The sequence below is a fragment of the Danio rerio genome, chromosome 4 (assembly GCF_049306965.1).
Source record: "Danio rerio strain Tuebingen ecotype United States chromosome 4, GRCz12tu, whole genome shotgun sequence".
Lineage (NCBI taxonomy): Eukaryota > Metazoa > Chordata > Actinopteri > Cypriniformes > Danionidae > Danio > Danio rerio.
The window spans coordinates 37,927,119-37,939,358 of record NC_133179.1 but is presented as its reverse complement, the minus strand read 5'-3'; the positions used below and the strand labels follow the sequence as shown (position 1 = coordinate 37,939,358).

Here is a 12,240-nt window from a genome sequence, read left to right as displayed (position 1 = left end):
TCGAGCAGTTCTAGAAATGTGGTCAGAGAAGTTTAGTTGGTCATCAATCGTTACTCCAAGGCTTTTCACCATTTTGGATGCAGTAATGGTTGCCCCATCCATCTGGATTGAAAAGTTATGGTGTAGAGTCGAGTTGGCAGAAACTACAAGCATTTCCGTTTTTGCGAGGTTCAGCTGAAAATGATGATCTTTCATCCAGTGTGAAATATTCAACAGGCAGGCTGAGATGCGAGCTGGAACCGAGGGATCATCAGGATGAAAAGAGAGGTATAGCTGGGTATCATCAGCATAGCAGTGGTAGGAGAATCCATGTCTCTGGATGACTGGTCCTAGAGATGATGTGTAGATGGAGAAGAGAAGTGGCCCAAGAACAGAGCCTTGAGGTACCCCAGTGTTTAGATGCTGTAGGTTGGACACCTCTCCCCTCCAAGACACCCTGAATGACCTGTCAGTGAGGTTAGATCTGAACCATTGTATAACAGTGCCCGCAACGCCCAGTGACTCGAGCGTAGATAGCAGGATCTGGTGGTTGACAGTGTCAAAAGCAGCTGACAAGTCCAGCAAAATGAGGACTGATGATTTAGAGTCTGCTTTAGCCAGTCTGAGATCCTCCACGACCAAGAGCAGGGCAGTCTCAGTTGAGTGGCCTTTCCTAAAGCCGGATTGCTTGTTGTCCATGAGATTGTTTTGAGTAAGAAAGTCCAGGACTTGATTGAACACTACTTTCTCCAGAATCTTGGCCATGAATGGAAGCAGGGATACTGGTCTGTAGTTTTCAAGTAGCTGTAAGAATCAGCTCTTTGGTTTAAATCATGTTTAAACTTTGGGGATTCGAATCAAAGATTTGAACATGATTCACATAGAATTATTTAAAGCTTACACTTAACTTTAGTATTTGTCTAGCAAATAGAACGTTTAGTGTAAAGCAATTCTGTATTATATTATTACGTGGCCAACAATAACAATATAAAAACAGTATCTAATTATTTAATGAGCAAGGTAGCAGTATCTGAAGCTGAGGCATTAACTTATAAAGCACACAACACACCAACACGGATCTTAAAACGAAACAAAAGTTTATTGCTACTCTATAACACAAAGTACTAATCTACGTAAAACAAACAAATGCACATACATACACACACGCACAAGCAGTTTGAGGAGAGTTTTGGCTGAGTGGATTTAACTTCTAGCCTTTGCTAAGTTCTTAGCATTGCAACCTGAGAGAAACCATAAAAGCAGAGAATTTTGCTATTCTTTACTACTTAAACATAATTCACACCAGATTCAGTAATGGGTAGAAACCTTGTTTGTGCTACTTGCGTTCTGATGTAATTTTGGTTTCCTTGACTGGTCCAAAGGGAAATCCCGGCGAAGCTGATTGGTCAGCGTAGCAACTTCAGTGACGTGATGGAATTCCCTTGTCGGTGAAGAGGGGTTTCCTTAGTCGGTTGCTAGGGATACGGATGTTGGACAAGGCGGCGTTCGAAGTCCTTCCTGGGTTCCTGTAGTTAGGATGAGTTTCAGAGTTTGGATGTGTTGACCCGATGGCTTGTTGTTGAAGCGGTTGCACAAGCAGATCGGGGGTCGAGCCGGCAGCAAGTGAAGGTCGCGGTCTGCTCCGTGATGTAACGAGGCTTCCGGCGAGGCGATGTAACGGCCACAGCACGAGAAGAGCGACGTCCGGGCAGCGACGGCGGTGACGACTGGCAAAGATGACCGGCAAAAGACGACGATGAAATTCCTTTGTTCAAAGTTTTATAGGCTTTGGTAGAGGCTGGGTCTACACAATGCTTGTCCAATCAGATAAGGTGCGGGGTGGAGTCACACCCCAATTCTGCCCTCTAGGAGGCCGGGTTGACACCTGGTGTGGGTGCTGCTTTGATAGCATAGTGGTTAAAATAAAGTCTTATAACATCAACACTTTTTATAGTATGGTTTCTTCATATAAACCAATGCATTTGAAATGTTCCTAGCTTTCAATCGATACCAAACATGAAGTATTTCACAAACATTCTGTAGATTTCATTTGTCACTGAGGGCTATTACTCAATAACTATCCATAACAGTTCTGTTAAACACATGGAACATGTACACACAAAAACCTACAGAAACATAAAGCAAACATACATTACTCAAATAAACACAGTTTACATTTACTGTATGTCCATTAAACTTTGCAAGCGTTTCTGATCGCTTCTGTGTCTGCCTGAGAATGTGTATTCCTTGCAGACGCCAAAGGACACGCAAACCAAAAGGTACTTCTCAAAAACCGGTTTGGTGGGTTTTTGATTGTAGAGCCTCTTATTGTTTTAAGGTGTAAAGTTAATTAACACGCAACTGTGATGTTGACTGGCTAGTTATCCTGTGGATTGCCTTTTGCTGGTTGCCTGTGGATTGCTTTGAAAATGAAATCAAAGCTCAGACTTGTAAGCAACAACCAATCTTTTAAGAAAAATATAGTCTGTGACTTGTTCGGTTCTGGAACGATCCGTTGACTCCCCACATAGCGTATGGTCCAGGTTGGGTTTCTTTAGCAGTGGGGTTACCTTAGCCTGCTTAAATGAAGTGGGGAATAAACCAGAGTCAAGAGATGTGTTAATTATGTGAGTCAGTGTTGGTATGACTGCAGGAGAGATGGCTTGCAAGAGATGAGAGGGAATGGGATCGAGTGGACAGGTGGTTGCATGGCTAGATAGCACGAGTTTGGACACCTCAGACTCAGAGAGGTGAGAAAAGGAGGTGAGTGTGTGTGGTGTTGGTGGTGTACCTTGCGTGTTTGTTGTAGGTGCAGCAAATTGAGCACTGATTTTTGCAGTTTTGGTACAAAAGAATGTAGCAAAGTCATCAGTAGTAAGTGTGGAGGATGCGGGTGGAGGAGGAGGATAGAGGAGGGAGGAAAATGTTTTAAAAAGTAGGGGAGGATTAGTGGCATTGTTGATTTTCAGACGGTAATATGTCTGCTTTGCAGAAGTAACCTCAGCTGAGAAAGAGGACAGAAGAGTTTGGTATGTTAAGAGCTGTGCAGGATTTTTAGCTTTCCGCCAAATTCTCTCTGCAGCCCGAAGTTTGAGCGATGCTCACAGAGAGTATCCAAGAGCCAGGGTGCAGGAGGACTGGAGCAGAGAGCAGAGAGAGTTTGCAAGATGGAGGAAGAGAGTCTGAAACAATGGTGGATAGTCTATTGGGTGAGAGAGATCGTAGGTTTCTGCGAAAGGTAACCAGTGTTGGAGTGTGTGGCGGCTCAGGAGTAATGTGGATGTTGAGAAACAGAAGGAAATGATCCGATATTTGTAGTGGAGTTACTATTGTTTGATCAGTGAAGCAGTGTCGTGTGTAAATAAGGTCTAGCTGATTACCTGATTTTTGGGTAGCAGAGGTAGGTGCTCTTTTTAGGTCAAAAGAGGCGAGCAGAGTCTGAAAGTCTGCAGCTTGCGGTTTGTCAACGTAAATGTTGAAGTCACCTAGCACCAACAAGGGAGTGTCAAAATTAGAAAAAGATGAGAGAAGAACATCCAGTTCATCTAAGAAGTGACCTAATTTACCTGGTGGGCGGTAGATGACAACCACATTTATGCAGAAGGGGTGGATAATGGTGACTGCATGGAATTCAAAGGAGCTGATTGTTGGCAGGGACGGTATCAGAGTAAATTTCCATTCTTTGGAAATTAGTAGTCCAGTCCCACCCCCTCTCCCTGTCTGACGAGGAGTGTGGGAAAAAAAGAAATTAGCAGAAAGAGTAGCATGTGTAGCAGTGTCCTCCGGCCTCAACCAGGTCTCAGTTAGAGCCATGAGATTATAGTCAGAATATGTAGCTATGGAGGTAATAAAATCTGCCTTGTTCACAGCTGATTGACAATTCCAGAGGCCCACGGAGAGAGAGAGTTGTGAAATAGCAGATACATGTATTGAACGAAGGTTGTGAGGATTACGCCTGCAGCGTACCTCCCGTGTTTTGCGAGTGTTAGTAACAACAGGAATTAGAAAACACATAATAAACGTGCACTGACAACAAAATAAGTGTAAAGATAAAGTAAAACAAGAAAGTAAAGTACTCGAGTGCTTTGTCGGTGTCTTTGCTCGGTGGAGTCACACGAGGCGGTCTTCACACGAGGCTGCCGCGACCGCTGCCGCGGTGAACTAGTTGTTTATATAACCCCAAAGCACTAGCTGATTGAATTCAGCTGGACACGCCTCGAGAGTCAAAACAAAACACACACGCACTTTCTCTCTCTCAAACACACACACACACTCCCTATCTCTCTCACACACACACACACACATACTCCCTCTCTCTCTCACACACACACACGCACATATACGTACACACACACACAGCAGTGAACACATGGACACACAAACACTCCATCTCTCTTACACGCACACACACACACACACACATACTCACACACACTCCCTCTGTCACACATACACACACACACACAGCTGTGGTTGTAAATGTGTGTGTTCTTGTGTTCAGATGTCTGTTTCCTCACTCTGGATCCAAACACAGCACACACTCAACTCATTCTGTCTGAGGAGAACAGAGAGGTGAAGAGTGCGAGAGAGAATCAGCCGTATCCTGATCATCCAGACAGATTTGATGTTTATCCTCAGGTGTTGTGCAGAGAGAGTGTGTGTGGACGCTGTTACTGGGAGATTGACTGGAGTGGAGATGTTGGTGTGTTTATATCAGTGTCATATAAGAGCATCAGGAGGAAGGGAGGTGTTGAGTGTGGGTTTGGAGATAATGCTCAGTCCTGGAGTTTGAGCTGTGATTCCTCCAGATTCACATTCATACACAATGACACACACACTGATCTCCCAGTGAAGCCACTCAGCAGGAGAATAGGAGTGTTTGTGGATCACAGTGCAGGAACTCTGATCTTCTACAACATCTATAGAGACACAATGAGCCTCATCCACTCAGTCCAGACCACATTCACTGAGCCGCTCTGGCCTGGGTTTGGGTTTGGGTTGCTTAGTTATGGATCATCAGTGAAACTGATCTGAAGACTGACGAGAGATTTACCCAGAATCCTCTGCAGAAGCAGCAGCAGCAGCAGTGTCTGTGCGTGTGTGTATGTGTTCACTGTTATGTGCATGCGCGTGCGTGTGTGTGTGTGTTTCTCAGTCTTCATCAGTGTCATCATTGATGTTGATGAAGTGTCCTCCAGGATGCTGCTGTGTTCAGATCAGCTCATTCTTGTCTACAGATTGATCTTCTTTATTGTTTCTCTGTTGTTTGAGCACAAATAATAAAAGTCAATGTCAAATCCACTGCTGATATTAGAATGTGATGATGAACATGGAAATGTCTGAATCTCTGTCAAATCTTGAATCAACTGTAGAGAAATCCAGCAGCTCAATGAATAAAGGAGAAATGAAGTGTGACGATTGTTTCTGCTCTTCTGATCTTCTTCTTCATGATTTGACTTGAACTGAACAATAAAAACACATTTATTCCAGTATTTATTGATCTGTTCATGTTAGTTGATGACAATAAAGTTGTTCTCTGTTAGTTCTTGTTGACTCTAAGTGTATTAACTGATGTTCACAAGCACAACTGTGGATTAATAATGCTTCAGTAAATGTCTGATTACTGTCATTCATCAGGAGTCAGTAACTAGGATTCATATATGCTCTACAAGATTCATTTACTGTTCTGAATTAACATTAAAAACACCTTAATGTAGAGTTTGATCATCATAAGACACACAAATACACCGACAGTAGAGTTAAATCTCCATCACATGTTAAGCTCCATCACTAACACACACTTGATGACACTATTACTTTGAGATTCTGATGAGTGTTTCAGCAGTTTTTCTTCTATAACCAAGACCACACACACACACACATATTATTTACAATTATTTACTCAAGTGAAGCCTTGACAGTATTACAGTGTAGAGTTATGACTTGTTGCCTCTCAGAATACTGAAGATTGAAGAGTGTGATTGAGCATTTTAAAACAAGTTATTAGAGCTGAAATAAAGTCTTAAACACACAAGACTGCTGCTCTTAAACTGTCTCTGATTGTAATTAAGCTAAATGTGCAGGTTAATTTGGAGCTTTAAGCTTTATTAAGTAAAACAAGAGTTAAACCATCTTAAAAACAATGCTAATAATCTCCCACATTCTGCTCCTGTATAATCATGGGCATAAATCTGATTTAACAGTAGGGGGGGGGGGGGGGGGGGTGCTCTTTTGAGCATTTTTTTGAAGGGGACACAAATAATACAGTAGAATTGTACTAATAAAGATATGTTCCCACAGTTAAAAATGGTTTCATCATAATTATTAGTATAGCATGGAGACTACGTCATTATGATTATTGTCAAAGTTTTCTCAGGTTCAACGACACTGCAAATTTTTCTTCAAAACTATTTATTGCACTGTTTGTTGTGTTGTTTACAGTCAACTGACTGACTCCTGAAGCTGAATAAATGCAGGAAAAGACATTTTCCATACTCATAATAACTAACTTCAAAAACATTAAAATAGCCGATTATATTGTAAATCAGTGAGCCTGTGAAATCTGCTAAACAGCCACATCTCAGAAAACATTAAAAAAAATGTTCACCACCCAAAAGAATTGTCATCATCCCTTCAATAAAGCACAACACCCTAACCTGACACTGTACATCTGACTGACCCTGCTCTGCCTGATCCTCAATCATCTCTTTCTCCTTTGCCTGTGATTGATAATGTGACATTAGTATTTTCATAATCACTCATTCTGAAAAGCCAGTATGCTTAATATGTCAACTTTTTGTACTTGGCGTTTAGCTGCACTGAAAATGATCTTATGTCTATTTTCTCTGTCAATTTATCCAATGCATGACACTGCCAGGCAAGTTTATTTATACTGTAGCACATTTTATACAGCATGGTAATTCATAGTGCTTTACATGCAGAATGCAAAACTATCATAAAAATAATCACAACAATAAAAGCAAAGATTTAAAAAAGGTTAACATTTTAATTTCAAATTAATTGAGTCACTTAAAACAGAATAGAAACTGATTATACAAAAATACAGTGGGGTTACTGTGCACAGTGCTCATTTAGCAAATACACAACTACACAATATGCTAATTGTGGTCGTTAATGTTAAGTTAACATTATGCCAAGTCGTCACAAATGAAACAATGCATGGGAAACGGCTTTAGCGTTAGCATAAGCTACCTTAACGCTAATATAGCAGATTCATGGACAATTACATCTGTAATCAGTGTTTTTGCCGCAACTAATTTTTGAACGAGTCTGTATTAACTACATTGAAGAGAATCGCTTTATTTAAGGTGGATAAAAACCCCTACTTACTAACTGAAATTCAACATTAACTAAGCCGCAGCCACACACCTGACATGTGTGTGTGTGAGAGAGAAGGTGAGTTAAGGGGAAAGAACGAAGTGGACCGAACCACTCTGAGGAAGGGGAGGGGGAACTCAACTGTTTCCAAATGCATTTTAAATGATAAATGCGGTTTTCTTTCTAATTAGACAATTAGTTTAGCTAGATATATTTTTTTTCAAAAACAATTAAGAGTTTTTATTTTTAATAATATTTTTTTTTTTTGGGGGTGGGCGAGGGGACATGTCCCCCCGTCTCCCCCGGGATTTATGCCTGTGTGTATAATATTAGATTAAATTCAATTCAGCTTTATTTGTATAGCGCTTTAACAATGTAGATTGTGTCAAAGCAGCTTCACGAAAATGGTCATAGTAACTGGATCAGGGTAGTTCAGTTTTTAGTGTTTAAGTTCAGTTCAGTTTAGCTCAGTTCAGTTTGGTTTGAAGTCATTACCGAGAGTCCAAACACTGAAGAGCAAATCCATCTATGAGTAGCTTTTTAGATCCTGAACCATGCAAGCCAGTGGCGACAGCGGAGAGGGAAAAAAACTTCACCAATAGGAGAGTGAAGAAAAAACCTTGAGAGAACCAGACTCAGTTCATCACGACCATTTTAATTTCTCCGCTGGCCAACAGTCTTGTGCAGAGCTTCAGTCTCAGCAGTGAAGGCTGGAAACTGGCCTCAGCAAAGACTCGTCTGTCCCTGGAGCATCACTGGAATCAGACTCATGCTCTCCACTCCCCATGACCAACAGCGCAGCAGCAGCTCAGGATACGGCCTGGTCCCGGATATGGACACCTTGGGATCATCTCGTCGCTGGTTTTGGGTCCAGTCAGTGACTCCGCATAATCTGAGGACCTTGGGATGAGTATCCCCAGGTGGAAATGGATAATAAAGAGACCAATTAGCGTAGCTGCTGTTCATAGTGTATATAAGCAAGATGCAGAAACTTGTGTGGAAACCCGCTAAGTGATGCACTGAGTGTATGCTTTACTAAACAGATAGGTCTTTAATCTAGTGTTGAACTGGGAGAGTGTGTCTGAGCCTCGGACTCTATCAGGAAGGCTATTCCAGAGTGTAGGAGCCATAAAGGAGAAGGCTCGACCTCCTTTACTCGACTTGGCTATTCGAGGTACTACCAGAAGCCCTGAGTTTTGAGATCTTAAAGAGCGAGTTGGTTTGTAGCGAGACAGAAGGTTGGTTAGATAAACAGGAGCTCGATTATTTAGAGCTTTATAGGTGAGAAGCAATATTTTAAATTCAATACGAAACTGAACAGGCAGCCAGTGTAAGGAGGATAACATTGGGGTGATATGATCATATTTTCTAGACTTGGTAAGACCTTTGGCAGCTGCATTTTGTTCTAATTGAAGTTTGTTAAAGGTGCAGTAGGTAATCTGCCAAAAAGCTAACCGCGTAGCATATTATCTTTAGATGGCGGGGAGGGACTGTGATTTAAAGCCACACCCCCTGAAATCGCGAGCGCGCGCAACAGCCTACAGACAACCCACTAGTTCATGTCATTCGCCAGTTAGTTAGTGTCAGCGCCGTGCAGGAATTACATTTATTATACTTAGCCACACTTACATGCTATTTCAGAGTGAATATTCAGAGTAGCATGGTAAACAGTATAGGAAGGCTGTCATTGTTCAAAAATGACCCAATGTGAATATAAAAGCAACTTCAGCTCAATAAAGCAGGTTAGGTGGAATAGCGCTATTTACTGGTGTTTTGTTGTTATACTAAATATAAATCTACATTATAGACGCTGTCAATGAACCTTATGAAACTGAAAATAATCACATCAATCTTTCACTGAAATTTTTTTAGTTTTATGCTTTACCCAGAATATAAAAATACATATAAACACATTTAGATCATTTACTGTAATCATTACTATTGGACTGTGAAGAGACTTTCAACCAGCACAACAAAAAATGTTTCAGAAGACAATCACCTACTGCACCTTTAATAGAGGATGCTGGGCAGCCAGCAAATAGAGCATTACAGTAATCCAGCCTCAAAGTCATAAAAGCATGGACTAGCTTTTCTACATCTGAGATGGAGAGCATACTTCATAACTTAACGATATTTCTCAGATGAAAGAAGGCAGTTTTTGTGACATGGGATATATGGTTTTTAAAAGTTAGATTGCTGTCTAATATGACACCCAGATCTTTTATAGTAGAGCTAACACTAACTTTGTATCCCTCTAATTGTAGATTGAGTTGTGAGATATGCTGTGTACAGGATATAGGCCCAATAAGTAATAATTCTGTTTTGTCTGAGTTTAAGAGAAGAAAACTGTTGGTCATCCAGTCTTTAACATCTCTAATACACCCAGGTAGCTTAGACAGTTCAGACATCTCATCAGGATTAGTCTCATCAGGATTAGTTTTACCTACTAGTCAGATGGAGCGAAGCAATCTGGAGATGTTGTCCAACAGGAGTTCAGCTCCAGCTTGACTGGGGTGCAGGTCTTCAGCACAGAAAAGCCTAGGACGCTCCCAAAAAAGATTCCAGTTATTAGCAAAGACCAATTTCTGTTCTTCACACCATGTTAATAGCCATTCATTCAGAGCAAAAAGTCAACTGAACCTTTCATTTCCTCTGCGGTAGGTAGGAAGTGGCCCAGAAATGATGATCTGCTTGGCGGGCGAGGTGTGTCGAACCATCTTGATCAGGCTCCTGAAGTCCTTCTTCAGGATCTCCGACTGCCAGAGCCCGGTGTCCTTCATCCCCACGTGGAGGACGATGGCACCAAGGCTCTCGGCAGCACCCAGGATCGTTATAATCTGTGCAGAAATATTCTTAACTCAGGGTCCAGGAAAGCAGAAAGTACGTACATTGTTACCTTTGGAGGAGGCGGTGCGGACGTGGCGAACGATCGAGTCACCGATGATGGCCACATCGAGACCCGTCTCGCGGAGAGGGGAGAAACGGTTCTTCGTTGGAGATCTCGAACACGGGAGGAGGAGACGTCTTGCCCCGGGACCTGGCAAGCACCTTATGCGGCTGCACCCAGGCGCCGTGGCAGCCGGGTGTCGGCATGAACGACGCCTGACCGAGCCGCGCCCCGGGTGCGCTGGGTCTGGACAGAGAAGGACGCGGGGTTGAGGTAGAGGGAGTGATGTGGTTGTATCTTCCGCTTACCTTATTTGATAAGGCGGCCTTAGCGTTAGGCACAACAAGCAGAGCTCGTTGTTCCCGTCTCTGCGTTCGCCTCACCTTGAGGGTGCAAATCTGGGACTCCACTGCTTCCAGCTCCAGCTCCAACGCCTCCATCGATGCTTCTCCTGCACTCAAGGGCAGACACACAAGCGACATTGTACAGGGTGAAGAGCAAGCCCAGTAGGTCAAAAAAATGAGTGAATTAAAGAGATAGGTAGCTTTAGCTGACCAGCGGCGCTAGCAGGCTAAAGCTACAAACAACAGGCGGATGCTCGAGGGACAGAATGTTTTAAAGCAGTTTTGTTTGTATAAATGTATTAAGGGTTTGTTCACCCTACGTAGGAGAGACAAATACTTAGCAAATGAGGAAGTATTTTATGATTTAGATGGGATATCATGGTTCTTAAAGCAGGCGTTAGCACATTTGGTAGTGTGGGCAGATGTCAAGTCCTACTGGATATTCAAATCAGCATCTCCATGAATCTGTCAGCAGAGGGAGCCATGAAGTCAATAGTATCTGACTGCAGACTAGCATATGCAACTGACACACACAGTCTAAGACAAAATGCACTCAGTGGAGCTGCTGACGCCAATGTGAGGGGTATGGATGCTCCCCAAACCATCACTGACTGTGGAAACATAACACTGGACCATACGAAAATTTAATTCTGAGCTACTACTTTCTCCTTCCAGACCTTGATTTCCAAAGAAATGCCAAATTCTACTTTCATTTGATGAGGACTTTGGCCTATTGGTCCTTTTTGTCTTTAGCCCAGATAAGACACCTCTAACACTGTCTCATGTTTTCCTCTATTGTAAGTAACACCTGGTGGATCTAGTGTTGAGCTCAGAGTGCAAACTATTAATAATTCACCATATGGACACTGAAGGGTTATTCTCACTACATTATGTTGTAATAGCTGGAGCTTCCTAAAATGGCATTAGCATATATAATCTGACAGTAGTCAAGTCTGAGGAAAAACAAGAGTATCCTATATTATTATATAATATCATAGTATCTATACCATTAACACCCCTCAGATTCTTTCTGCTGTATTCTCAATATGCCATTTTGACCATGACAATATTAAAACCTTTCCTCATAGTTGTCCTGAAGCCACAGATAAACATTCGTTCTTGTCTGAAGGCAAATTTGGAAATCTCTATTGATTTCTCATAGTAGGAGAAAAAAATAATGTAGAATTCAATGGTAAAAGGTGTCGAGCTTTCTTCTAAGTAACGTCTTTTGTGTTTAGCAGAAGAAAGACAGTCAAACCGGTTTGGAACTCAAGAAGGGTGAGTATATTATGACTTTTTTTATTTTATTTCAATATTTTTATTGATTTTTCATTCTGCATTTTGAGAAATAATGACAAAAAATAGTATTAAACATCTGTATTGTAAACGAGTGATCATTATATAATCAAAACCTTTCATTAAAGCTGTCCTGTTCTTGTCTTAGGAGAATTTAGAAAAGCTTTTATATATATATATATATATAATGGATTTCTAATAGCGAGTGTAGACAAACAGATATATTGATTAAAATAAGAGTTGAAAACACCTTCAGAAATAGAGAGATAATACATGTACATTCAAATTATGTGTTGCAAACAATAAATAAAAGACAAACTACAACATTTGAACTGAATGTAATACTGTTTAATGGTTTTCTTGGTTTGTCCTCTGGTTAAACATTATTCATTTGTG

The 12,240-nt window shown here is 41.5% G+C and overlaps 2 protein-coding genes across 2 annotated transcripts in view; both read left to right on the top strand.

Moving 5' to 3' along the window:
* LOC108182277 (uncharacterized) overlaps window positions 1-5,392 on the top strand; it is a 257,835-nt gene extending 252,443 nt beyond the window's left edge. Inside the window, exon 11 of the mRNA XM_073946789.1 lies at window positions 4,481-5,392. Within this exon, the coding sequence (XP_073802890.1) occupies window positions 4,481-5,013 (533 nt within the window). The 3' untranslated portion in view covers window positions 5,014-5,392. The remainder of the gene's footprint in view (window positions 1-4,480) is intronic.
* LOC137491248 (uncharacterized) overlaps window positions 1-12,240 on the top strand; it is a 697,259-nt gene that overhangs the window by 275,814 nt on the left and 409,205 nt on the right. The window lies entirely within an intron of this gene.